This window comes from Haemaphysalis longicornis, unplaced genomic scaffold (genome assembly GCF_048455015.1).
Source record: "Haemaphysalis longicornis isolate Haplotype H1 unplaced genomic scaffold, Haemaphysalis longicornis Haplotype H1 scaffold_4, whole genome shotgun sequence".
Lineage (NCBI taxonomy): Eukaryota > Metazoa > Arthropoda > Arachnida > Ixodida > Ixodidae > Haemaphysalis > Haemaphysalis longicornis.
The window spans coordinates 523,476-547,701 of NW_027526361.1; the positions used below are offsets into that span (position 1 = coordinate 523,476).

General features: G+C 50.6%; 1 protein-coding gene across 1 annotated transcript in view; it reads right to left on the reverse strand.

Moving 5' to 3' along the window:
- The window catches only part of Nrx-iv (neurexin-4), a 139,805-nt gene that overhangs the window by 113,617 nt on the left and 1,962 nt on the right, over positions 1–24,226 (reverse strand). The window contains exon 3 of the mRNA XM_077705629.1: positions 3,600–3,796. Coding sequence (XP_077561755.1) covers positions 3,600–3,796 — 197 coding nt within the window. The remainder of the gene's footprint in view (positions 1–3,599; positions 3,797–24,226) is intronic.

Genomic DNA, 24,226 nt, shown 5'->3' on the forward strand with positions numbered 1-24,226 from the left:
GTCTCCACACTGTCACCCATCTTCTTACCGTCCAGCCACTGTTTGACGTCCGCATTAAAATTGGTACGCCTACGATTCTGATGTGCCCCTCTTTTGAATGGACCAAAATGCGTTTCGTCCTCAAGGTCCCCTTAAACATCACCACTGCAGTCAGTTCCCACTTGGAAGGTACTGCTCATCGTGTACATTTCCATTTCCCTTCTTCACTTGGATGCCGAAGAAGCCACAGCTGGGCCACGAGGTGCATCGTGGGGAGCAGCTACTTGGGAACGTGACCCGAAATGCAACACGCCCAGGCATCACTGCTTTCTGCCCACATGCGGCAAACCGCCCCCGCGCCTGCCACCGTCAGCTCAGCGGCACTGTGCTGCTGTGCACGGTCCAGAACAGGGGCCCTTTTCTTTGCCCGCACAGAGGAGGACGCGTGGAAACGGCAAACAAGCCGGCCAGTGTCCCCCGAATGCTCCTCACAAAGAAGGCCTCGGCCTCCGAGCAGGTGTCCTCTGCTCCCTGCTGGGCCTGTTGCCCCATGCAAGCACAAGAGGCCATGCAGACAACATAAACGCTTGTTTTATTCCAAAGACTTGGCACCCCCAGTGCTTGTTGGGCAGCAAACAATGCTTTATTCACTAAGAAATTAAACACTGGACTGATTGCACGGTTTAACACGCCGAAGCAACGCTGGCAATGAGGCGTGCCGTAGTGGAGGGCTCCAAATTAATGTTGACCATCTGGGGATCTTTAACGTGCGCCGAGATCTCATACACGGCCGTTTTTGCTTTTCACCTCCATCAGAAAAGCAGTTGCCGTGGCCGGGAATCGAACCCGCGATTTCGTGCTCAGCAGCACAACGCCTTAGCCACTGAGCCACCACGGCAAGTAAATTAAACATTCCAAGCCAAAATTTTAACTCTGCCACTAAACTGGGTGTTTTGCGACGTCAGCGAGGACATGTTCAGGGAAGGTACCTGAAACGGAAGTTAGTATGTTTGCTGCTGCTAACGGTGAAAGACCACTGTCCACATTCTGGGAGCCACGCAGCAAATTTATAACCATTCCGGCCATCTATCCACGAAGAAATTTCGCATCATCACGGATTCCTATGTTGCTGTCCGAGAGTTAAATCGCCCGTTTTCACCGAACAATACGGCAACAAACATCCTCACATTGATAAGAGACCTACAAATTGAAGGCTTCAAAGTTCGAATTGGACTCCAGGACACACTACAGGCGCAGAAGGCAACCGTATGGCACACGACGCTGCCAGGGAGAGGCTCCAATCACCTCCCACGGTGCCCGCCACGCCCGTCCCCCCTCTCCAGGCAGACTGGCAACTCCAGCTTCGTCACCTCAAAAAGGAAAGCTGCAAGCGCTTACAGGCAGAAACTCCTGTTGGCATCCTTGCCCCTCTCAAGCGCTTCTCGCGTCCGGAGGAAGTATTCGCCAATAAAGTGTATGCGAATGCAGCGTACACCCCCCACATTATTTATAAATGGACAGCTCCAGCAGGATCCGAATTGCGCCGATGCCCCCACTGTAGTCGTGAAGGCACACCAAATCTTTACCACTTAATTTCGCTTTGTCCATTATTCGACCGTAATCGCCACCAGCTTCTAACTCTAGGTCCCGCCCCTGCGACTGAACAGGAACATGTTAGTCGGGTCCGCGACGACCCCACCACACTAGAAGCAATCACCGAGTACGCCCTTGAAAACGGACTCTACAAATTAGTGTAACGGCCTGGTAGACTTCCCCGTTCTACCTACAATGTGAACTGACTGCAGCGTGCACTGTTTTCAGTGTGAACCGCGTTGTCTACAGTGTGAACTGTACATTTAAGTGTGAGTTGTGCATTTTAGTGCCACTGACTGACTTTTATGTGTTCATTTTGTGATTAGGACGCCAAGACTGCAACTGTGTTCATTGTGCGAGTTGTTACCTTCCCCTTTCCCCTCATCCTTACCCCCCCCAGGGCCCCATGGCCTCTCGTCTAATAAAGTTTTTCACTCACTCACTTGCTCTGTTTTGGAGAGATTTGTGCGTGGCTCACTTTTGTTACGGTTGATAGTAACCGTTTGCGAGAGAATCCACGACACTCGCAGGAAAGCCCAGGCTAGAGCCCTCAGTGGACTGTACGCCAACGACGAGAGTGCACGATACGTAGACGTGGCCGCATACCACGCCAGACCCGGGCAGTACGCGGCAGCGGTCGTGACAGTGACCACGGGCATCACAGTCACCGCGGCCAGCTTCCGAGCAAGCACACCGGCGCAAGCAGAAGAAATCGCCATCGCCATCGTCGCAACCGACTCCGGTTGCGCAGTCATCCTCAGTGACTCGAAATCGGCCATACGCAACTACGGTACCAACGCTGTCGCAGCAATCGCGGCACGAATTCTCAGCAACGCTCCAGGCTCTAAACACCCGCCCCTTGAGACTGCAATGGTTCCCCGCACACGAGGAGCAGGGCCCCGGGGTAGACCGCGCCCGCAACCGCAACATCACTGCGGACCGGGCCGCTCGCGAACTCACCAGTCGGGTGGCCCCCCGGGAGAGGTCTCCCCCCACGCCCTTGAATCCCGGAAGGAGATCCCATGAAGATGCGGCCTACTCGCTACCTACACCACTAGAAGACTATGGCACCATACTACGGTGGTACCGAGACACCAGGAGACGGTTCCCGGCCCCACACCCCAACCACCTCACTCGAAGCGAGGGGACCCTCTATCGCCAAATACAAACAGACTCTGTGCTCACACCAGTACTGGGCCGCCACATAGCCCCCGCAATCTACGAGACATCCGAGTGCACCGTCTGCCGCGCCACTCGCGGCACGCTGGCCCACATGCTACAGTGCGCACCCCAAGACCCCGCACCCTCAAGCATCCGGCAGCTACCAGTGACAGTGCGAAGAGCCATCACCTCGTCAGACTACAACACCCAGAAATTAGTCGTCCAGTGCGTCCGGGAGGCCCTGGAGAGGCAGCGGGTAGGCAACGCGAGCCCCTTGGGGCCGAGCGCCGGACCCCCGACCTGAAGCTCCTAGGGCTGGCCCGGATGACGCCATCGGCGCAACCGGACCGTTTCTATTCAATAGAGTCTTTTCTCTCTCTCTCTCTCTTGGGCACGCTCGACAATCACAGTCATGTAAGTGACCGTGTCACTTATGCCAGCTGGCCAGTGTCATGTCAGACAAAGGTCTATGCAGCTTCGGCCGGCATAGTGCGCACTGCACGCACTGGTGCTTCCGTGCTCATGTGTTCACTCGTACATTCCACTGTTTACCCCACCACTGTTGCTGCTATAAAAAGGATACGCACCAGATTCAAGTTCAAACAGCTCGTTGCACATGCACATAATCCCTGTTTAATATGCACTGGATTCTGCCGGCCTCGGCCAATCGCAGCAAGCATAGCCACAAGTTCAGTGCGGGAGAGTGGCCGGTGAGCAGCCGCACGCCCATTTCACGGTTTTCCCCACTGCACACTAGTTTGACTGGAGTTTGCGTCAAACTCTGGAAAGCACCCAGCTGGCGTTTGGCCTCCCCCTGGCGAGGCCGGCACGGGAAACAGTGCTCGCTGGAAGGCCGGCTGGCTCACCTTTGTGTTTCCCTCGCGGTCTTTGTACTCGGTGAAGTCGCCCCCATTGTCCCCGTAGAAGATCTTGAACTCCTGGACAAACTCGGGGCTGTACTGCTTGCCCATGGTGACAATGGACGTGACGGTCTTCTTGGAGCTCAGCGAGATCATCAGGTACTGCTCAAAGTCCGAGTTCTTGGCCGTCCATGCGGATCCACCTGCGAGGAGAGGATAGGACCCCCTGGTGGCAGCCTTCCCCTTCCACTTGTGTTTTGAGAACAGCTCCCGCCATTCAAGCTCGGTGGCCGTACTGTACACACTCTCCAGTCTGGCAGTCCAAGAAAGCTAAACTAGAGGCCCACCGCTGTGGGAAACCCAGAGTCCCGGCCTCGCAGCCCACTGCCTCGCAGCCCGCCGCCAAGGCGAGAGGGGGGGTCCCCTCTCTGTGCTTCGGGCCCCCCTCATGTGACCGTTTTGTCGGAAGGCGGCTTTTGGTTCGAGACGTTGGATACGACAGTCGCCAGTGCCGGTGCTCCTTTATCCAACCCCCTTGCACCTTTCCCCTGATCTCAGCCAGTTGGCTGGGCCAGGACGAGTGAAGAGCCAAACTACGTCATTGAATGACCCAATAAACGTGACTTTGGCTATGCGGCTGTGTCTTGCATGTTTGCCCCTACACCAGTTGGCGGTCTGTGGCGGAGTTCAGTGGAGCTAGTCTTGCGGCCGTCTTGAGTGCGAGCTAGGTAGCTGTAAGAACCTTGGTCCCCACCCCGCACATTAATCCAGCCAGTCCTTGTGTATGAATCAAATGTATCGTGTCCACGGTACACAAAAGATATAGCAACAATATTTGAGAGGATTAATAGAACTTGTTTTGTAACAATAAAACTGAAGCTTTAGAAGCTTCATGCAAGATAAACAAGAACCAAAATACCCGTTTTTGTTAATTTTGGCTTGGAGACAAAAAAGAAGCCACGTGTGTGGTCAGGCCAAGTAGGCGAGGAACGTATGGCAGCGCCCACAATGGCCCGCGACTGCAGCGCCTCATTTCCCTCTAGTGTGTATTAGTATGAAACTGTATGGATCCAACGGCTCACTGCATGGTTCATTCTTTCTGATCACAGACTCCAATCAACCATTGCTAATATGTTAAGGCAGCTAGAGTTAGAGCCACCCCCGAAGAGTCAGCATATTGCCAAGCTGAAGTTTCCGCTTCTGCCTTATCACGCAAAAAAAAAAAAAAAAAAAAAAAAAAAGGCTCAAACAGTGATACACACATACCCCCTGCCCCTGCCACTTCAGCCACTCAGAAACAACATGACCACCCTTCGCCCCTACTAAAACATTTCACAAATCCTTTTTCCCTTGTACAACTGAACACTGGAACGCTTGGCCAACTGAACTTGTGGAGTGCTGTGATGCAAATCCTTATCATCTTTTCTGTAAGCCTGCCTGCTTGGGTGGTATGTAAAAATAAATGTTTTCACAGTGCCCCCCCCCTGCACACATACTCACTTGCCATTCAAACGACACAAAGTTGTACGGTCCTCAGAAGCACAAACAACAACAAAGACCAAGGTTCTGGCCTATGCATGGAACGACAACGAACGAGAGTGCCCGCGCCAGTGAGCAAGGTTGCGTGCGTGCAAAGTTCGACCGCACGAGTGCCGGTTGTCAGCTGCCGCAGTGCACAGGCTGGCACCTCCTCCTTTGTTCTTGTGAAAACCTGACGACCAAGACTACGATGACATCTCAGAGAAAATGCCCCCTTCCTGGTGCATTTGTCAAAATAATAATTGCGATAACCGCGAGCAGCTTAGCTCAGTTCATTATTTGACTCTGTAGCGGGTGTCCAAACACCTGGTCTGTCTGTAATGGTTGACGGGAGAAAAAGATACTGCGTACTGCTTGAGGTGACCAGAACTACAATCACGTGACAATGGTTTGCAGTCTGTTTTTATGGCACAAGAGGCATATTGGCCTAGTCAAGCGAGCTCTGCCACTTGCGAGAGTGTGACCTCGAAGTGATACCACGAGACTCACTGCCCCTCCTCTGGCGTAGCGAAGGGAGCGATATCTGTGTCCCAGCGGGTTGTCTGCAGCGAAAGCAGCAAGCTCCACTGGACCAGCCTGTAGGCGTTGCTTGGCTTGCTAATGAGTAAAAGTGGAAACATAAGTACAAGCGCACAAAGCGGCGGGCGGAAACGAGTGAAGCACGAAAACTGGGGCGGCCCAAGTACCGGGAGGATGCAGAAAGCCGACAGCGACGAGCTTTAGAGGCGGCAATGAAAGCCTGCCTCGCCTTCCACTTCACGGCGGCTTCACAAACTGGGGGAACGGCTGTAGTGAGTGCTCCCAGTACAGAACATTCGACTGGCCATGTTGTTCAGCTGGAAAACTGTGCTTTGGCTGCTCAGCTGAGCTGAGCCGCAGCCATTCACATGCTATCTCAGTCCTCATGCTGTACAGGCTAAAGCTGCTAGCAGAATTCACCCCCATGGACTTGCCAGTGCAGCTGACATGAGCAAATTGGCAGGGAGGACGGTGCTGAATCAATGCACTCTCCCCATAAAAAATGCACGCAGATCCGCTGGGAAACTTCTAACATGGCCTCAGATGACAGACTTTAAAGGGACACTGAAGTGAATTTGTCAAGCTCCCGTTTTTGCTTGCACTGCGTAGACTGGCTCAAATTAGCACACTTTTCATCGTTTATCCGGTTGACAAATCGGTAATTATTTTACAAAGCGCGAAAGAAGAAAAACTACCATGCGCGGTTTGCGGCGGCCGCACCAACAAAGCTGTGACGTTGGGAGGAGGGGGCACCGTGATGGGACGATGCCCAAGGTTAGCAATCAAACAAGTTTCGGTTTCGGTTCTGTAAAACAACATGTTTGACATCCGATGGCGTCGTTGGATGGGCATTCTCAATATCCCAGTAATCATAGTACCACGCTTCTGCCATGTTGCCGGCTGTAAAATGCATAAGATAAGCCTCCCAGGACGGCTTGGAATCGTAGCATTCACTAGCCGAGGCCTACGCAGTCCATGAACGCCCTCCGCGTCCCCGCAGACTCACAAATGCATGCGCTTTTCCCCCATATTTGGAGCTTGCCTCACTCATGCCTGTATCGTAAAAAGCGTGTTCGCACCAGGCCAAGGGTCTGTTGATGCTGGCCTGTGCCCACTGAACGCAAGCAGTCGGTGCTTATGGCAACAGCATGCCAACGAGAACTCGCTAGCGTGCCAGTGCCAGGCTGCGCGAGTTCTGCGAACTAGTTCGTGGAGCAGTGAACGTTGCGGCCCAAAAAATGGTGAACTCAGTATAGAAAACATCGGCGAAAAATGAAAAAGTTACCTTAAAAAAAAAGAAAAGCTTGTACCCGCGGGGATTTGAATTTGTGACGGGCAAAACACATGAGATGATATACCTAGCGCTCCAGACCACACGGCCACGGGCGAGAGCGCTGCCGACAATGGAAATATAAGGTATATAATGTATAACCAGTTTACACTTTTATTTAGTTTTAGTATTTCAAGCAGCTTAGGTGACTATTTGTTGTATTGCGCTCGTGCAGTAAGCGTCCCCAGAGTTTCCACAATAGCTCACGTCTAGCAATTGCACTTCTTAGACGGAAAAGCATTCGCAGATGCGTAGTCGTGCTGCTGACCGCTGTGCTTGTTTGCCCAGCACAAAAAAGTGCTTCCCGCACCCTAGTTTACACTGTACGGTAAAAATATCAGTTGATTTTATTTCCTTAGTACCTACATTGACTTCGCTCACTCTTCTACCCCTTCAAGAGGCCTTATATTTTCCTATTGGCATACCAGTCAGCGAAGCGTCGCATGTGCACTTGTGCAGCGCTTGTGTGAAGCGACCTTGACTTGGAGCTAGATACAGAGTACAAACTAACCAAGTAAAGAAAGGCACATTCTTCCATTCAGAAACGTGTTGTGGCTTAGTTTCAACTGATCGAGCAAATTGCCATGACCCGTCGGCGGCCGGCGGACTAAACGTTGGGCCGACTGACTCGGTCGCGGAAGGTCGGCGAGCCATGCAGTAGCGCAGCCAATTGCCAGCTCCTCTCCTACTGACGTCACACGAAAACGCCAAAGAAAATGGGCGAGAGTGCAGAAGGAGGACAGCATTTTCGAATTGATTTTTCAACTAAATAAATTCGCGTAAACGCGCTCAGAGTGGTCGAAACAGGGCCTAGGAACTACGGACTACAATTTGCGCCCGTAATCCCACATTGTTTACAAATCACTTCAGTGTCCCTTTAATTGGGGAAATTAAGCCCACTTTGGTGCCGCTTTAAAGGAGCCATGAAGACAAAAAACTCCCAAGCATTTCCCCGAGGGTGAACATGGTTAAGTGCGAATGCACGGGGTGATGCTATGAGGGGGAGTAAAGTTAAAATCCGTTGGCATTCGCCCGTGAGCGCGCGCGAGCCGACCCACGGAGGTCTGGCAGTTTATCGCTGCATATATAGGGGGGTACGCCGCGCTGAGCGCGCCGAGCCAGGTGGCTGAGAGAGGACGCGAGCGCAAGGGGAGAGGGACAGCGGCACACGGCAGCTGCAGCCGAGCGAGGGGGAGAGGAGAGAGTGTGACGTCACGGTGGAGAGAGAGGCGCGCGGCAGCTGCTGGGGAGAGGAGGCGCGCTGTGACGTCATACCATGACATCACGGCGCGAGGAGCGGTGCGGGGAGCGGCACGCACCCGCACAGCCACGGCGAGGAGGCGGAGCGAGCGCGGTCACGTGGTGAAGTGACGTCACCGCGCTGTTGCTACCGACGCTCCTCTCCGCTCCACGCCGTTGCTAGGGAGAGGAGGACTGCGGACGCCGCCGCCGCCGCCGCCGGCGGTGGAAGGTTTGGGGTCGCTTATAAAGTGCATTCGCACTTAAAATACAAGTTGGGTTTATTGGAAAGACTGCTTAGTCCCGATAACAATGATACCAACATCATCGCAATCTTCGAACAAATAACGGAGATATTAAAGAAAACGTGTGAAGCAGTCGCGACGCCCTAGCCAATTTCCCCCAACTTTTCCATGACGTCACCGAACCTTGTATATGCGATTGGCGGCCGCCTAACTGACCTGTCGCGACGACAGATGACTGGACGTCTGTAATGGGGCCTCTAGTTTCATTTGACCGCATCACTCAAATGCTAACGTGCAGTTAACGCACTGAAAACTATATTTTATTGTTAGCCCGTATGACATCATTCTTGCTCATAACACGTCACTGTGGCACAAAATTTGAAAGCTTCTAAATACTTCTTGCTTTTTTTTTCGTTAAAAAAACATCTTTTGTTGCTCTAATGGAGCTGAGTGAGATACTGAACCCTAGTTCTTTCAAATTAAACAAAGTTGTATTTTCTCTTCATGGCTCCTTTACCCCAGCCTCCTGCCCTGTCCCACTGCAGATGTCGGGTATCCATACCAGACCCAGGTGACAAATAGATGTACCTCCACTAACTTCCTGAATACAAGCCTATTCTCGTTTTGGTACGTTGCTCAAGCTGCGAGAATCACGGAGATCCCCACTGGATGCGCGTGGCCACGAAGGAACGTGCTGCAGGAGGACGGCAAGTGGGGCCAGTTGGGTTACACTGGTCATGTCGAACAAACAGCGCGAAGGAGATGGGAGGTGGGACGACAGCACGGGGCATGATGCGCCGAGACCGCGACGTCAGGCTCTGCTGCTCTCCACGCACATGCACACATACAGGCGCCGGGGAGACCACCACGCAGACCAGAGCTCGGCTAACACAGCGGCCGAATGGCCAGGGTCCTCGCGCTCGCACAGTTTCGGGAAGATCCCAGTAATGCTCCAGCTCCCCTGCCTGCTGTGCGCTCTCACAGGGGCAAACCTGGCTGGGCCCACGTGGGCCTCGGTCACCCACCCTCCCCCCCCCCGGCGGGTGTTTCGAAGCACGGACTGGCGCGCTCTTTCGGAAGAGCAGTGCCGACAAGGAAAAGGGTGTCGCGCGTTCCGAGAAAGGCTGCGCCTGCTCGCACCGAATGTCCGACGGAGGGGACTCGCTTTTCCCCTTTCCTCAGCAGCAGGGAAGACGAAGACCGGGGGACGAGGTCCGGGCGCCGCAGCTCTTGGCCCGTCATCTTCAGGCTCCTCCCGGGCGCTCGTTTTTAGCCGCCCAAGTGTTATGCACACAAGTGCGCAGTTTTTGTATCGGCGTCTGAGTTGGCCGGTTGAAGACGCTGCTGCGGCTTGGAGGAGAAGGCCCGGGGAAACAGCCTGACTCCACATATTCCACGGTGTGAGCTTAGCACTCTGCAGCCCATCTCCAAGGCCTAATGAGTGCTCTACAGATGTCTGAAAACAATACTGGGCGACGGTGCAGGCAGCCCAGTGAAACCTCTGACCAATAATCCGCAGCTTTAGCTCGTACGAGTAGGCAGTTGGCTTCATCCCGAGAAAACGGTCTCTTGCACAAAATGCATCACCTCCGGACTGAGCAAGCAATCCGCCTTTTTCACTGTGCTGTGGCAGCCTCTGGTGGCACCAGCGGGAAGCGATGCGGCAGGGGTGCAGCGGAAGCACTTAGTAACGCTCGCTTTGTGTGCGTGCATGTAAGTGCGACTTGCACACCTCGCAGCGTCAAAAAAAAAAAGTATGCTTGAAGTGTGCTTTAACGTGGGAATCATCTCAACAAGTGTGCGACGTTCGTTCCTTTAGGCAGCATATCCCCAAGTGTCAGTACCGGAGGGTGGCTATCTGAGGCTGTTACGTCAATGTTTTTTTGTTTTTTTTCTGGCTCGTAATAGGAAGGGGCTGGCAATAAAGGGCCTCTGTCAGGCAGCACCATAATAAAAGGAGTACTGACACAAAAATTTTGTTTCATTTTTATTGTTTTTATCTACTACTACTATGTATATTTTATTGGCGCAAGGGCGTCTGAGGCCAAAGAGCGCCAAGACAATGTTTGTTTTGTCACATTTGTTAAAATGCCATGGCGATGATTGTGATGTACTTGATAAAAATAGTGTATATATGGGTGTAAAGGGCCCTTACTCTAAGAAGCGAAGATGAATAAGATGAGAGGTAACAGTAACGATGTTTATGTGTGTGCTGGGAGCGCCATAACACAACAGGGATGGCGGTGACGTCCCTGGCACGTTATGAAAACGCTCAGAACCGCCCTCACTATTTGCATTGGGTGGCCCTGATGTCACACATGGTATGAGATGAGTGCTAAAAATCCAATGTCAGCGAGATAGGCTAAAAGGCGTTCACTTTTAATCGGGGGTTGATCAGATAAAAACAAGGATGGGTGTAAGGGTATCATGTAGGTGTATAGTTCTGGGAAGTGTCGTTTCCTTGCGTCATGGTATGCCAAGCATTCAATCAATACATGGAGGACTGTAAGTCTTCGTCCGCATATCTCACAAGATGGTGGTGGGGTTCCGTTTAAAAAGTATGAGTGTGTAGCGTGTGTGTGACCTATTCTTAATCTGCATATTGATATTTCTGTGAACCTGTTCCGTTTCTCTGTGTTGTATTTCCCTATGTGTGGTTTTATAATGTGCAGTTTGTTTTCGATTTGTGTATCCCACTGTACCTGCCAGCGCCTCCGAAGCATACTCCGAACTAGTGGTTTCATGTCTAGGTAGGGCACATGTGGGATATCTACAACACTGCGGAGAGCCGCCACAGCAGCATTCTGGTCAGCAATTTCATTGCCCGAAATTCCGCTGTGCCCAGGTACCCAGCACACTACAACAGTCAATTTTAGAGCATAAGCAGACATTATGGATTTGATAAGACCGTTTAAAATAATGTTTCTCGTTGGTTTTCCTGAATGGAGAGCTAATACTACACTCAGGGAGTCTGTAAAAATAATGGAACTGTGTATTCTGGTTTCTGTAATGTGTTCCACAGTGGTTAAAATGCCGTGTGCCTCAGCTGTAAAAATACTGGTATTTTTGTTCATTGTCTTTGTGATAGCAAAGTTTGGGCCATGTGTAGCGCATGACACAGAATGGGCGGACTTGGAGGCATCTGTGTAAAACGTTGTGTAGGGATATTTGTGTCGTAGATGTAGGAAGTGCTGCAAGATGAGTTCTCTTGGCGCAGTTCTTTTGTTAATGGCTCTAAAAGATAAAAGAAATCGGGGACATTTCCAAGGGAGCAACAGGGTCTGTGATCGAAGTTTTGCAAGTCTCGCTAAAAGAAACCCCAAGCTCTTCAGCGTGCACTTTCACTCTCAACGAAAAAGGCATAGGTAGATATAGAGGGCCGACTGAGAAACGAGTGCATGGCAGAGGTGTCATTGACAATAAACGAAAAAGGGTGATTTTTTATGGATGTTGCCTTCATGGCATACAATAGATCTGTGTATAAGCGCTGGTCTTCCAGGCACCACTGGTCACATTCCACATATAGGCTTTGTGCAGGACTTGTTCGGAAGGCTCCTGACGAAAGGCGAAGCCCAAGGTGCAGAACAGGGTCAAGCATTTTTAAAGCGGTTTTCGAAGCTGACCCGTATACTATACGCTCCCATAGTCCAACCACGACTTCACTAAACTGTTGTAGAGACGCAGTAGGCACATCTTATCTGCGCCGTAGGAGTGGTGGGATAGGACTTTTAGGATATTCATTGCCTTTATACATTTTATTTTGAGTAGCTTTATATGTGGAATAAATGACAGCTTTTCATCTAGCACAATCCCTAAGAACTTGTGTTCCTTCTTCACAGGCACAGCCACTCCACTGAGCTGGACGGTGGGCTCAGGGTGAACATCACGCCTCTTGGAAAATAAGACACATGTGCTCTTTTGAGGATCTAGCTTAAAGCCATTTTCGTCGGCCCATTTTACAAGCCTGTTTGTGGCAAGTTGTAACTGCCGTTCACAGATAGACAGGTTACAGGACCGGAAACTGATATGAACATCATCCACGTAAATGGAGTAAAAAATGGTACGGGGCAGAGCTTTTCCAAGTGTGTTCATCTTAGCTATAAAAAGTGTGCAACTAAGTACTCCACCCTGAGGAACGCCATTTTCTTGCATATACAGCGCGGATACTGCAGCCCCGACCCTCACTCTGAATGTTCGTTCAGACAAATAGCTTTCAAGGGCATTAAGCATATTCCCACAAATTCCAAAAGATTTCAGGTCTCGCAGGATGCCATAGCGCCAGGCAGTGTCACATGCTTTTTCTAGATCAAAAAATATGGACATACAAAACTGTTAACAAAGGCATTTTTCACATAGGATTCAAAAGCGACAAGTTGGTCTGTTGTTGATCTGCCCGACCGAAAACCTGCCTGGCAGTGTCCAGAATACCATTGTATTCCAGGAAGTATAGTAACCTTCTGTTGATCATTTTTTCCAACAGCTTGCACAAGCAGCTGGTCAGGGCAATTGGACGATAACTTGAAACACAGGATGCATCCTTCCCCTCTTTCAGCAGTGGCACAACAATAGCCTGTTTCCATGCCTTAGGAAAGTGCCCAGCACACCATATTCTGTTAAATAAAAACAGGAGAGTATTGATTGTGTCTGCATGAAGGTGTTTGATCATGCCGTACGTAATGTTATCTGCACCTGGTGCCGAAGGCTTGCAACCAGCCAACGCAGTCATGAGCTCGTGAAGGGAGAATGGAGAGTTATAGGAGTCGTTTGATTGCTTGTGGCCACGTATGGACTTCCGCTCAGCTGACTTTTTGTAGTGTATAAATGTGCTTGTGTAATGTGAAGAGTTTGAGATGTGTTCGAAGTGTTGTGCCAACGCGTTTGCCTGGTCCTCCAGGGTGCCACCAGTGGTGTCAACAAGGGGTAAGCCATGTGTGCTTTGTCCATTTAGTTTTCTTATCCTGTTCCAAACCTTTCTTGTATCGGTGAAAGAATTTATTGAAGTTAAGAAGGACCTCCAGCTATTGTTTTTGGCCTGACGGCGAATGCGCCTTCCCATGGCTTTGGTGCGCTTGAACGCTACAAGGTTGTCCGCAGTGGGGTACCTGCGAAGAATGCCCCACGCCTTGTTCTGTGCCTGGCGTGCTTATCGGCACTCTTCATTCCACCAGGGCCGCCTTAGGTTACTTTTGTTACCAGAAGTCTGGGGAATGAAGTTCTCTGCAGCGTCAAGGATATGTGCCGTGACAAGGCTACAAGCTTCATCAATACCCAAGTGTTCTATGGAACTGTGTGCGAGTTGAGATTTCTGCTTAAATTTCTCCCAGTCTGCAGCGGTTTCTTTAAACCTTTTAGTTGAGATGGGAGTGTAGGGGTCTCTGTCTAGGCATCTCAGGAATACCGTAAAAACCCGCGTATAATACGAGGTTTTTTTTCCAAATTTTACTATGTAAAATTTGTGCCTCGTATTATATGTGGATCCCAAAGTTTCCAGCTGCAACCGCTAGACGTTTGCATCAACAAGCCTTTCAAAGACTGCATCAGGTCCCGCTAGCAAGAGTGGATGAGGTCAGGAGACCCGTAAGTGACAGCTACCGGATGGCTGACGCGGGTTTCTCCAGCGGTGCTTTGTGGCTGGATCGCGGATGCGTGGGCCAGCATCCCAGAGGAGCTCGTCAGTCGCTCTTTAGAGAAATGCGGCATCTCGAACGCCCTTGATGGCACTGAGGACCACTTTCTGTGGGAAGACATTTCCAACAAGGCGACTTCAGGAGACAGCGGCAGCGAACCTGACGATGACTGAACGGATGTCTGGAGACAGTGCCAGGGAAAACTGACAATGACTGAAGGGTAACTGCAGTGCAAATAAATGTTTTCTGTGCTCTTTGTCTCGTATTATACGTGGATGAAAACTTTTTTTCTGATTTTGCTGTCCCCAAATGACACCTCGTATTATACGCGGGTCCGTATTATACGCGGGTTTTTACGGTACTGGGAAATGGTCACTTCCAAGCGGGTTTTTCTCCACCTGCCACTCAACTAGTGGAAAAAGAACAGCAGAACCGATTGCCAAGTCTATGTGTGAGTACGTGTTGTGTGTGATGTTATAATATGTGGGCTGTTTTTTGTTGAACAAACACGCACCAGATGATACCAGGAAATGTTCAATCAAGCGACCGCGGGCGTCAGTTCGCCCAGAACCCCAGAGTTTGTTGTGTGCATTTAGGTCTCCAACTAAGATAAATGGTTCAGGAAGCTCATTTACCAACGACTCAAATTCTGAGGTAGACAATTGATGATCCGGGGGAATGTATAAGGAACATATTGTAATCAGCCGACCAAAAATGATCACGTGGACAGCAACTGCCTCAAGGCTGGTGAGTAGTCTAATGGACTGGGATGGAATGGATTTTCGCGTCACAATGGCAACCCCACCAGATGAATGAGCAAAGGCATCTCTATCTTTCCTGAAGACAGTGTATTGTTTAAGAAAGTTACTTTGCTTGGGATTCAGGTGTGTCTCTTGGAGGCAAATACTGGATTGATGTTTATAAAGGAGTTCATATACATCGTCCAAGTTTTTTATGAGACCCCTACAGTTCCATTGAACTATGTTTTCAACAGCTATTATGGATTAAAGATAATAAAGATGTAGTTGAGAAGTTGCCTATTTTGGTTCATGTCAGTGAGTCTTCTTTAGGGCCTGTGGTACGATGAGGTGGTTTTTTCCCACGGCCAAAAGTGCTGCAGCGCTCATTTTGCGCCTGCTGGGAAGGTTGAGATGCCGAGGTGTCCATGTCCTCGTCTGACAAATCAGGCGGCACCGACATGGTGTCCATCCGACATCCACCTCGCGGATTGGTTCCTGAGGTGGCCGCAGGCTTCTTGGTTGGAACCTGCGGTGCGGGAAGGGAAGGAGTACGTGTGGGGCCACCTGAGTTCATGCTCTCAATGCCCTCGGGTGTCGTGCGGGCCAATGGAGCTGGACTGGAAGAGGCCGGACCAGTCCCAACAGCGCCCGTCACCACATTCTCCACGGGCTCCGCAGACGTAGTGGCGGGGTGCTCGGCTGTGGACGGCAGCCCAGCAGGAGGAGGAACCACCAGGGCCTCTGCTGTAGAGGCAGGAGCTGGTGGTTGCTCGGAGGGGGTTAACGACAGCGACACATCAGCTAAGCTGCATTGTGTCGCAGTACTAACCAAACGTCGCCCCAACCCCCGGCGGGCGGCGTCTGCATAGGATGCAGCTGGCGTGCTTCAGGGAAACTGATATTTTCGGTTACTTTGATCTGAATGATCTCTTTTTCTTTCTTGAAAGATGGGCAAGATCGTGAGTATGCAGCGTGTGAACCACTGCAGTTCGGACATTTCATGATTGTGTTTTTGCAGTCATCAGAAGAGTGATCATTCTCACCACATTTCGCACAGGTCAGCTTGCCACGGCAAGCTAGAGTTCCATGACCGTAGTGTTGACATTTAAAGCATCGCCTCGGGTTTGGAATGTAGGCGCGTACACGACAGCTAAGGAAAGCTGCCTTCACTGTCTCTGGCAGGGTAGAGCTAGCAAATGTTAGGATGATGTGTCGGGTCTTGATCTCTGCTCCATCTCTTCTCATAATAATTCTACGGACGCCAACAACACCTTGGTCATGCAGTCCCTCAAGGAGATCATCATCTGTCTCATGGAGGAGTTCTTTGTCAGAGATAACACCTTGGACAGTGTTTAGCGTGCGGTGTGGCGTAACTGTGACAGTCAAGTTGGCAATTTTTTCTTGCTTCAGGAGGTTCTCTTTTTTTGGTTTTTTCGCATAACTTCAACAAGAGGGTCTCCAGAGGGCATCTTTTTGGCATTGTAGTCTTTTCCAACAATGTTTTCGATACACTTGGCAATCAAGAAGACTGACAGGTCAGTGATAGGTTTTTCATCGGTCGAGTGTACAACAAGGTATTTGCTGAAAGCTGCCTGAGGTGGTTGGGTGCGAAGTGCTTCGGTGCGACCCCTTTTAGGAGGTCGATCAGGGTGTTTTGCGGGAGCTGAGAAGATAGCCACCATAGAAAATGGAATCAATTCGGTGGCAAGGCCAGTCGCCTACCACCCAGCCCAACAAGGGAACGTGGCTTTGAAGCGCACGTTAACTGTACCTCACCACTATAACCCTATGCTCGGGATCTAGGGTGAAGCCTTCGCACAGGGTTAAACCTCGCCGCCTGGAGAAAAAACGGAGAAATAAGGAAGAGAGAAGATGACAGGGCAGGGTTAGGAAGGACGATAGGAAAGCAAAAGAATGAAGAAGAGGACAGGAAAAGGTGACTGGCTGATTCCCCCCAGGTCGGGTCAGACTGGGGGCACCGTCTACGGGAAGCGGGGGCCGAAGTGGTGTGTTGCCTCTGCCAGGGGGCCACGAAGGTCCAAAACAACCCTGGCTTTGGCTCAACCACCAGGATGCCCTTTTCCCCGGACACGGCAAAGCCACGCACAGCCGGGACGTGGGTGGGTCCAACCCAGATGTGCTCGGGTCCGTGGTGTTGCAAGACACCAAGTGCCTACGACAGTAGGCACCCCTGCGGAGCTCGGGACCGTGGTGGCGCTACTCACCAAAACACCTTGAGTACACAAGGTGCCCCCTGCGGGGATTTCTTTTATCGATGCTTAAAGGAGCCATGAAGAGAAAATGCAAGTTGGTTTTATTCGAAAGATTTCGTGTTTTATAGTGCCCCCAGCGCTTGTCCGGATACAAACGGTGCTTTATTCACTGAGAAATTAAACAATTTAGGTTAAAATTTTGATTTTCCCGCTCAATCGTGCGTTTTCGTGGTCCCAAGTGACATCACTGAAACCGACCGCTCTGCAGCCTAGAGTACCTTCATTCACGCATCCGCCGTACAGGGTAGGCGCCGCCATTTTCGGTTGCTCGCTCGCCGCCGAAGCAAGTCATTGTGTCAAAACCGCGCTAAAATTATCGCCGCAACGCGGTTTACTGAAGAAGTTTGAATCATATTGTCTGTTTCGCGTTGCTAGGTCTCGTGGGAAACAAAAAGAATAACGCGTTGAGCTCGTTGGCCCAATTGCGGCGGCACGGGACCGTTCAAAGGTTATCTCCACCCTGTACAGCGGCGATGGTTTGTTCCCGCGTTTCTTTACGTTCCGTAACCTAGATGGCGCCACCATACCGTGGCAAGCGTTTGGTTTGTTTTTGCCCGCATTTAAACCTGGCTTGTTTTTGTTCTGGGAGAAAATATTCGTTCCCTGAAACAGTGCTCGCTCGACAAATGGGGTCACGTAAGACACCGTTGCTTGCGTCAATCGGCCAGTGTCGTCTGAGACAACCCCAAGCCCCGTAGTGCTGTGCAGCGAAACCAAGCATGCTGTGCGCAGTACGAACAGCAGAACGCATCAGTACTTCTATGTTTACATGTGCTTTCGTAACTTCCACTGTTTGTCCCATCATTCTTATTGCTTTGTAAAGAATGTGCCCTAAATTTAAGCGCAAATCGCTCGTTCGTCTAGTTTGTAAGTTCTACCTAATTTGCGTCTGCTTCTGCCAGCCTCCGCCAATCGCAGAGCTTAGCTCATGTGACGACATAGGTTCTGTTGCGGGAAATGAGCTGGTGGGTCGCATGACCATTCCCGTTTTTCCTAATTATGTAGCTTATTTGAGCGAAGTCTACGTTAAAAGTGGTGTCAGTATGATTCTAACGAGACAATCTTTTGAATGAACCAAACTTGTGTTTTCTCTTCATGGCTCCTTTAAGGTCTGACAAACCCGAATCAGCACTTTAAGTACTTCAGCACGCGATAATTACATTAAACGGTCTGAAAATCGCTTATTTCAATTTCCCGTGCCTTCAGCTCAAAAGGCGCATATGAAGGAATCCCAGCATGACCTCACCGCTTTGTGCGGACGTCAAAACAAACACTGCGGAGGCCGATGAGGACGTTGGTTCGACCGCGCCGCCACCGGAGCTGAACAGCTGAGCTGCCTGAAGGTGCTAAGCTTACCATTGCGGCGGAAATTCCATGACCACTTTGAATAAAAGTCCTGATGGCAATTTCGATTGCGATTCCGGGCTATATTGTCGCGAATCCCCAGTTCAGTTAGCTTTTTCTATTTTGTAGCATCCTTCTTTGGTCGCCAAGCCCTGTTTTTTCTAAGAAAAGCATGCGGCGTGCGCGCTGACCGACCGGAAGACGCGGCTGTTAAGGGGAGCCATTGGCCCAGCTTGGGTTTCAGTGCCATTCCCCCCCGTGGCGTCTGCGCTGGTCGCTTTTGGGCTCCGGGTCCTCGGTGTAGTTCAGATGACCTTTCTGTCTTTTCCACTGTTCACTTTAGTGAGTTTTGTCTGAACTACTTTCCTTACACCCATAATTCTCCAAGTGCGCGTTTTCGTGTTCAGACCTTGTGTCTGTGTTTGCTTGGTTCTTTTCACTTTGGCGGGAACACGGCTGACTGGTGTTTACAAGCGCCTCCCCAATTGGCTGCAGAAAGTGAGGCCAGAATGGGCTTTTTTTCCCACGAGTCCACATGAAGCACATATAAACCCTCTCTGCCGGGTTCACAGGGGCGGCCTGCACCGGGACTCACTTCAGTAACTCTGCCGCCCGTCGTCGGGCCCTTTCGCCGGGAGACCGCGATCCAGTCAGCCATGTCCCGTTAAAGGGGCACTGACACAAAAATTTAGCATCTTGTTTTTTTCGTTGCGATAAGTAGCTAGTGACCTACTTATAACCTGTAGAAACCTCATTTGCTTCAGCGTGCGACGGTTGTTTAATTAGAGGGATTTTAAATGCTGCCAGTCGCAGTTTCGGTTTCAGCGAGTGCCGCGAAACGATGGATTTTGTGGATTTTGTGTGAACAAAGCTGACCACGTGACCGTCGGAGGGATATCACAGAGCAGAGCCGCCGTAGCACTGTCGAATCCGCATCGACGGCAGTTTCTGCGAATGCCCCCACGTACTGATCTCGTGAGGCGCTTAATTAAAAAGCGACCGTGGATGTGACGCAGGCGCTGCGAGTGCAAATGCTACCGCGGCTAAAGAACGACGCGCGACGCTCGAGACAGTGGGTGGCAAGACGCGCGCTGGGAGCAGCCTTCCGGTCTGCCTACAGGTCCGCCTACAGATGTGTTCGGCTCAGCACTGCGGCGGATATTCGAGTGCCGCTCTCGTAAGCGGTGCAGATGACAATTTTTAATGCAACCCGCCATCGCATCATTAACTCCTTTCTCATGTAAGCCACTATGGTCGGGACTTGGGAACAATTTCGTGCAGCGGTAACAAGCTATCACTCGAGCTACCTGAGCCGGCCTGGGCCACTTCGCGGCCGTGGCCGCCGCCTGCACAGCGATCATGCGGCTAGCTCAGTGAGCTTTTCGTGCCTCCGGCGCGTTTTCGCATCCAGTGGTAATAAACAGTAATAGAAACAGAGTGCCTGGAATCGCTGTAGAACTTTGGTCGCGGCCAGCTGCCCGATGAGCTGACGAAATCACGGCGCCTCCGCCGCCAACGACCGGGTCGTTCGTTCTCGAGAGCAGAAGCTCCGCCCTCCGGCCCTCCGATTGGAGCGGCGAGCCCGCGTAAAACGCCGGTAGTGCGGAAGCGGCAAACACAAACTCGTGACGTGTTTGGATGTTGTTTATTTACAATTGCGCGTGGTCCTCTGCTGGCTGCTCGGTTGCGTTTCGCACACTTCAAAATTGATTTTAAATATGTTCTAGGCTGTATTCGCCGCTGATATTTTGCAGATGATGTATATGTGTTCCCACCAATCTATCTCCGACGTTATCTCGCCTTCAAAATTTTGTGTCAGTGCCCCTTTAAGTAATCTTGTTCTCTCAACCATTTTCCTCATCCGATGTAATAGGTGTATTGTTTCAAGTTCGTATGTGCTAAATGTTATCAATGTTACTAGTAAAGTAAACCAGGTAACCTTAAACCTCTTTGACGTCTTGAGTTCTTCACTGCGATCATCATGCTACCATAGTGGCAGGTGTTGACCAGATTTTGCCGTTACAATATTATCGCTTCCTTTCCCATGTGTGGAACTTTATTTTTGCCAACAGCGCCTTTCTGGGCAGCGGTTATGCCTGCAGCTCTGGCTACGTGCACCCATCTGTAATTGCGCCGGTGCCCAGTCACCGCTCGCGGGGCCACACGCGTGAAGTGACGTCATGAGTTTTTAACGAGCACTGGCCGCGTCCCTCTTCCTGGCTACCTCGGGGTGATGTCACGCTGATGTCCATTTGCCAACTGCGGCTCCGCATGCTGTTTAAACGAGATCCAATTAAAGTTTGTCCTTCGCGTCGCAGGCCGCTCATACTTCAGCCAGGGTATTCTGTTGAGTAAAGGAAGCGAACTGTGCAATAACATTAACCCCGAAAACTGGTGTCAGTACCCCTTTAAGGAGCTTTCACGAAAGCAGTAGTTTGAGGCTGGTATGATCGTTTCAGCGATGCAGAAACTTGTACCTGACCGCATATTTGTTTGATACCGTAGTTCTTTTTTTTTCGTCTCTCTCTCTCTCTTCTCATCAAGACGAGCATACGTGCACGTGCAGGCCACCTTCAGGAGCCTGAAACGCCCTTTTGCGTAACATCTTGCATGCCACTTTTTTCTGAGGATTGCATACTATAACAGCAAATAAATAACCCTAGTGACCACGTAACATTTCAAAAGCACCTATATGCTATCTGCGATTGGTGCAATACGTGGCAAATGTCTCTGCACTTAGCCAAATGCCAAACAATTTCCTCCAGCCAAAAATGCGTCAACTCAATCTTTTCGTACTTCCTGAAAAATCACTTAATTACTGAGGCTTTAACATATAAATACCTAGGCGGGATCCCAACAGCAAACCTTTCATGGTCCACCCGCACGAGTGCCATATGCGCTAAAGCTTCACAATCATATGCATGCTGCTCCATCTAACATTCGTCAACTAGCCTATAAAACTTTTGTATTACCACAGCTAGAGTTCACTTCTTCCGTTTGGTCCCCCAACCAAAATTATTTATTTGACAAAATAGAAGCAGTACAAAATCGTGCGGCACGATCTCACTAGAACCATGGCATTTGCGCCGACAAATCGCTCTCCTGTGCGTTTTTCACAAATACATTCATGGCACCAGACATTCGCCTGATAAGGTGTCGGCACCCTTCGCCAGACAGTTTCGGGCCCTTTTCCTCCTACCTCCCCACCCCTTCAAAGCCTCATCGCATCGCATCGCACCAGACATTCCCCATTACGCACTACAACCTCTGTTTCCACATCATGCACATTATTCAACCAACGTAGCTTCCCACGCATCTACAGCACCACGAACACATTTAATGCATCTGCTCTGCCACGTGCTATCCGCTTGTGGAACGATCTTCCCGATACCATCGCGTCACTCACTAACCTGGAAATATTCCGTCATCACTTGCAGATCTGTTTTTCAATTTAAAAACAGGAATGGTAGCGTTTGCTTCCGTGAGCGCACGTTATCTTTTTTTTTTTTTTTACAACAGACACGAAGCCACCCACTCTTTTTTCCAAGTTTTCACATTGTGTTTTACTTGATGTTATTATTCTTTGTATAAATTCTCTGGACGTTGTGAGGATGTGGTTATTACGTTCTTTTTTTGCACTACCTGCTTGACTTGTTAACATATGTATCATAACATATGACTAGTTACTGTATAACTTTCGTCCATTATTTTGCTATAATTTCCACTACGAGCCCCCCTTACCCAGTGCCCTGCTGTAAGGTATTTTGAATAAATAAATAAACTTCGACCAAAACAGCCAAAGTCCTGAGCAACCCTAACCCCAATGTATATCTTTTTATTGCACATTAATTCACAACTGCACTCTTCACGCTCATCGCATGATTGCCCTTTCTGCTCCAGAAGAACTGTCAGTTCGGGAAGTTGGTATCGGTTCATACCGTTTAAAAAATAGCGGCAAGATGACGAGCGAAGGAAAAGAAAGTGGTACACAGTACCTACTTTTCCACTGAAATCGTTGGCTCCACGTCATTCGGATCAAAACATTTCCCAGTAGTGAAGGGCTGAGTGCAGATTGCGGTGGAAAAAAAACAAAAACAAAACAAGCAATTTCCGCATGCAGGCCAGGAAAAAACAAAGTGACAAAAAATTCCCAGCACGGTTCCAAGCCAGGGTATCTGAACACGCTCCCGGCCACGGTGGTGCACACCGCTTTTCTCGAATGCCGCGCACAGCAAACTTTTGCTCAGCTTTTCGCACTGTGCACCGCTGCGAATATCATGGCATCATGCTACTGCTGGCACCAAAACGGATCGTTTGTTGAATCCCTCGAGCCCCCTCCGAGTAGTTAAGTAGTTAAGCCAGCAAATACGATCGCACCGCCGGAACTGAGTGTTTCACGTACATTTGTTTCCCGCTTTACGAAGGCCTTACGAAGGTCATCACGCTCTACAAAAAAACCATACAGACATACATTGATCACAGCACGAATCTTGTCGGGGCCGGCTGGTCATCTTGAGTCGGCCGGCGTGTTATGACAAAGTGATCTCAGGATTTGGCACACGAGTTGGTTGTCGCCAGCAGTGTGTCGGGCTAGTGTGGCTATGGTGAGACGCAGAACAGGGCGTTTATGCATGGGGCAGTGACGGACAGCTCCAGACCGGTGCCCTCCGTTTCGGGTTTGGCGCGTGTCGACAGAAACAAAAGAAAATTGGCTCCAATCCACGCAGTGAAGGTGGTTGGAAAGCAAAGCTGTAAACGACACCCACAACAATTGCCCATGCGACGGCACTTGAATTCACACACGTGGCTCTACAAAGAGTGAAACCAGAGATTCTGCCTGCCGTTGCATAGAATTTGCAGGGGCGGCGTCCCGAGCGCACAAGCGTCGGCTATGGCCGGGCTAGAGTGGCAGAGAGAAAACGGCGAGGAGCGCCATTCGAAGGGTGAGACAGCGGAACTTAGCCACCCCGATGTGCTAGCTATATCATCGCGCGAACGAAGCGCGGACACCTCGGCGGTGTAATATTAGCTCAGTGATTCCCATTTATACCGATTAAACTAGTTAGTTTAGCAAGCTTGAGAATTGCAAGAAAGCTGAGGGAATTCTTATAATCGCTATTTATCAGAACCAGTTGCTCCTTTTGCCTTTTGTAATACCTGTTAAAACACAACCAAAGTGGTATTCCCCAATTTAGAAAACGGAGTCCCATTCGTGCAACCAGTGTGCAAAAGGTAGTGGTTGTTTAGCGGCCAGCTGTCTGTGTGTGGTCTCTATATTTTGTTTTCGTGCCCTGCAAACCAATCTTTGCTGCACGACCACTTAATTCCATCATGTCCGGCTTACCCAGGAGGTGCTGTCAAACAATTTAATCAAGCCGCGCCTAAACAGGCCCAAAACAACCACTGCTAAAGCAGACGACAAAGCCGGGTCGCGCCGATGCGCCCGCCGGCGTGAGTGCGCGGTGAACGCTGGGTAAATTCACCGCGCCATCTACACTGTGCTCCGTGAGTGAAAACCGCCTGTTGGGACTTTCTTGTCCCGCACACCACGAAAGGACCACTGGCTGGCAGAGGTGGAAAGGTTTGCACAACAGTCACATTAACAAAATGCACTGCGTCCCGTTTGCTCGGTAGGGGCCAAACCCGCTCCCATGCTTTCCCTACACGGACTCAGTGACAGCAGCGGTGGGGTCGCTGCGGAGCCGACCGGCCGGCCCCGGCCACCCTCCTCCGCCAGGGCCACGGGCATGCGCAGCAGCGTTGTGAAAGAGGCGGAT